Source organism: Xenopus laevis, chromosome 4S, assembly GCF_017654675.1.
Source record: "Xenopus laevis strain J_2021 chromosome 4S, Xenopus_laevis_v10.1, whole genome shotgun sequence".
Classification (NCBI taxonomy): Eukaryota; Metazoa; Chordata; class Amphibia; order Anura; family Pipidae; genus Xenopus; species Xenopus laevis.
In genome coordinates, this window is record NC_054378.1 from 70740381 (window position 1) to 70743638 (window position 3258).

The 3258-nt window shown below is 44.1% G+C and overlaps 1 protein-coding gene across 1 annotated transcript; it reads right to left on the reverse strand.

The window, feature by feature from the left end:
* Positions 1-259: 259 nt before the first annotated feature.
* tmem17l.S (transmembrane protein 17 like S homeolog) lies at positions 260-2990 on the reverse strand. The gene has a single exon (XM_018260834.2). The coding sequence runs from the start codon at positions 2146-2148 to the stop codon at positions 1483-1485; it is 666 nt and encodes a 221-aa protein (XP_018116323.1). The 5' UTR covers positions 2149-2990; the 3' UTR covers positions 260-1482.
* Positions 2991-3258: the final 268 nt, after the last annotated feature.

Below are 3258 nucleotides of genomic sequence, written 5' to 3' on the forward strand. Positions count from 1 at the left end.
TTAACAGACAGCAGACTTCCAGAAGTGGAGATAGCAAACATGCAAAAATTTTCTCAGCTGGGTTACCTGGTGTTCAGTCATACAGTTTTTCAGCGCAATTTTAAAGACTTCCTAGTGAGGTTTAAACACTGATAAAATAAGCTTCCCTCTCACCGCTCTCTTATCTACCCACATGGAGTGCTTTGTACATCAACAGCTGCTTGTCCACTATCTGACCACTTTTGTCATGTTAAAATAATTTTAAAAAAAAGACAAACTCTTGATTTAAATGTTTCATTTAATTACATAAATGATCTGAAATATCTCCGACTCAATCTCACGTGTATAAATCTCAAACAAATATTACAAAATAAAGATCTCATGTAAAATGTCTCCATTATATACAAAAACGGACGAGGCACTTGGGTAAAAATGATTGGCCAATGTCTATGGTGAGTTAGCTCACTGTGTGCAGAAAAAAAAACCTGTTCCATATACATAATGATATTTCAATCCCCAGTGCTGTATTATATAAAGTAAAATTGACTGTATCCATAGCCAGACTGGCAATCTTTGGATTCTGGCAAATGCCAGAAGGTCTGCTGTAAGATGACATAGCCAGTCACTATTTAATGGCACTGTGAGGGCTGTTTGGTAGTGATGGGTGATTTATTCGGCAGGCGCAAATTCGTGGCGAATTTCCGCGTTTTGCTGCCGGCGAATAAATTCACGAATTTCAAACGCCGGTGACAATTAAAGGGACGCCCATTGACTTTCAGATGTCGCCAGCGACAAAATTCACAATATTTTCACCCATTCCTCGAATTTCTCGGCGCAGTGAAACAGACGAATTCGCCCATCACTACTGTTTGGACCTCTGTGTCGCTGATATGCCTGTTTTGGATCTCAGTCCTGAGTGCATTTATATTCCCAACTCCCAACAGAGATACTCGATAAAGATCAGTCCTGGAAAGGTGGTGAGCTCAGACACCATCATGTGCCATAACACAAAGTAATCAGAGTGACATGGACTGATCTGCAGCCACTTTTCAAATATGTTTTTTTGTTAATATGCCATCTGCTTCCTCCTGCTTTTACTCAATTGTACCAGTATTTTTTCTGTTGCTTAGTGGCTACAGCAGTGATCCCCAACTAGTAGCTCGTAAGCAACATGTTGCTCTTCAACCCCTTGGATGTTGCTCTCAGGTTCCTTAAACCAGGTGCTAATTTTTCAAATCCAGGCTTGGAAGCAAGTTTTAATTGCATATAAACTAAGTATAGTGCCACGCAGAGACTCCTGTAGGATATCAGTTCACATAGGGGCTACCAAGTAGAAAATCACATCCCTTACTTGGCACCCCAAGGGACTTTTTCATGCTTGTGTTGCTCCCCAACTCTTTTTACATTTGAATGTGGCTCACAGGTAAAAAAAAGGTTGGGGACCCCTGGGCTACAGGATCAGGCAGCGGCCAGTGGTCCCACATCAGGCAAAGGTTGCAGAATTTAAGCTCTTCCATCCAAGTCTCCCAGCTGGTGAAACCTGCCTGCCAGGTGCCTGGTTGCCTTGCGCAGGGTGAAGATGGAGATGGGAATCTGGATAAGTAGGAAAGCAGTGAGAATCGCATGTGTTGCCCTTTCCAGGGGGAGGGGCTCCAAACCGGGGTCGCAGAGCAAGAAGAGCAGCAGCGGCAGTTGCAATAAGATGCTGAGCAGGCAGAAGCCGGCCAGTTCGGGGACCTTTTGCTGCAGATTGCCGCTATAGCCCAGGTACAGCCGAATCGCTTCAATCACTGACATGAGGATAAGGAGAATGACCAGTATGAATTTGTAGTAATCAGGGAGTAGCGCGTACTTCAGCTCCAGCATTAGAACGTAACACACCCACCACAAGGGGAAATAGAAGGCGTTGAAGTAAAGGAATATCTGCAATGAGACACTGGGGGCCACCTCCGACTCCCCAGCAAGCAGCGCCCCAGACTTCTCGGCTACAGTCCTTCCCACATCACGCATGAATATATTGTGCGTCAGAGAATCGAGCTGACGCCGGACTGCCCCAGCTTGCGCCATTCTGCAGCCCGTTAGTATAATCAGGGCGGAACCATTCGTTTCCGGGACAACAGTCAACAACTCTGGTTTTCTGGTGATCGCTGGTAAAGCGAATAGAAACATCACGGCGCACGCGTCACAATGGGGAGGAGGCGGTCACCCAAGGGTCACGCCATTGACCAATGAGGAGTGAGGGTGAGCGCGGCGCCATCCTGTGGCAGTTGGACTTACGGCTAAACAAATGGCGCCCTACAGCAACAATTTAACTTTTACTTTCAGTGATTTTTAGTACTCACAACGGAAAGACATTTCTGGGATTTTGTTGCAGCACAAGTAATATTGGTGTAGATGACTCGACCTCCTTGTGTAGTGAATACAAAGCAGCTGTAAGCAGCAGACTGAAGTGGCTGGTCTGAACAACTCCCTGCCATTTCCCCTGAGAAAACTCACAAGATGAGACAAAGGAGACCAACACACAGCTTTTCAACTAATTCACCCTTCTTATACCTTTACTAAGGGAGTAGACGCAAAAGTTCACCTGCCAGATGTCGCTGTTCCCTATTCCTACGTGTTGGAGTCTTTAAAAAAAATATAAAGTAGTCGCATTGTATCAGCACTTGAGTTTGTTAAAAGGACATGGTTACGCAACAGGGAAAGTGACACTTTGTTAGGCACCACTAGGGTTGCCACCTTTTCCAGAAAAAATACCAGCCTTCCTATATATTTATATTTTTTCCCATTAATAACATTGGGATCAACCATCATTTTTATAGGCCAGGTGGCAACCCTAGGTACCATTCCCAATGATGGGACTACTCTCTGCCTGGAAACACACCGAATCCCCACTGCCATCTCCTTTCCTGAATAATAGGCAAACTTGCACAAGGCCACTAACTCATAACAACCAGCAATTTATTTTTTATCAATAAACTGCTAAAGGTTACTTCACTTGTTTCAAATTTGCCCCTTGTCAGAAAAATACGTTTTTTGAATGTTAGAGATCAAAGGCTGTGTCCAAATGCACTTCCTACATCATGTGACAAATAATGTGCAGTGCATGGGATAGGATGGAAAACTGATAATAAACACTGCTCGTACCTTACAGGCCACCTACAGGGTAATTGGAAGTATCATATTTGCAGCACCAACTCACATTTATTATGATGTATTTATGGCTAAAACCTTAGATTCAACTATACAGACACTACATCCAGGCACTATGACACCCCATTT

Excerpts from the sequence above, each read along its gene's own strand:
- tmem17l.S (XM_018260834.2), bottom strand. The coding sequence starts at position 2,148 with ATGTTTCTATTCGCTTTACCAGCGATCACCAGAAAACCAGAGTTGTTG.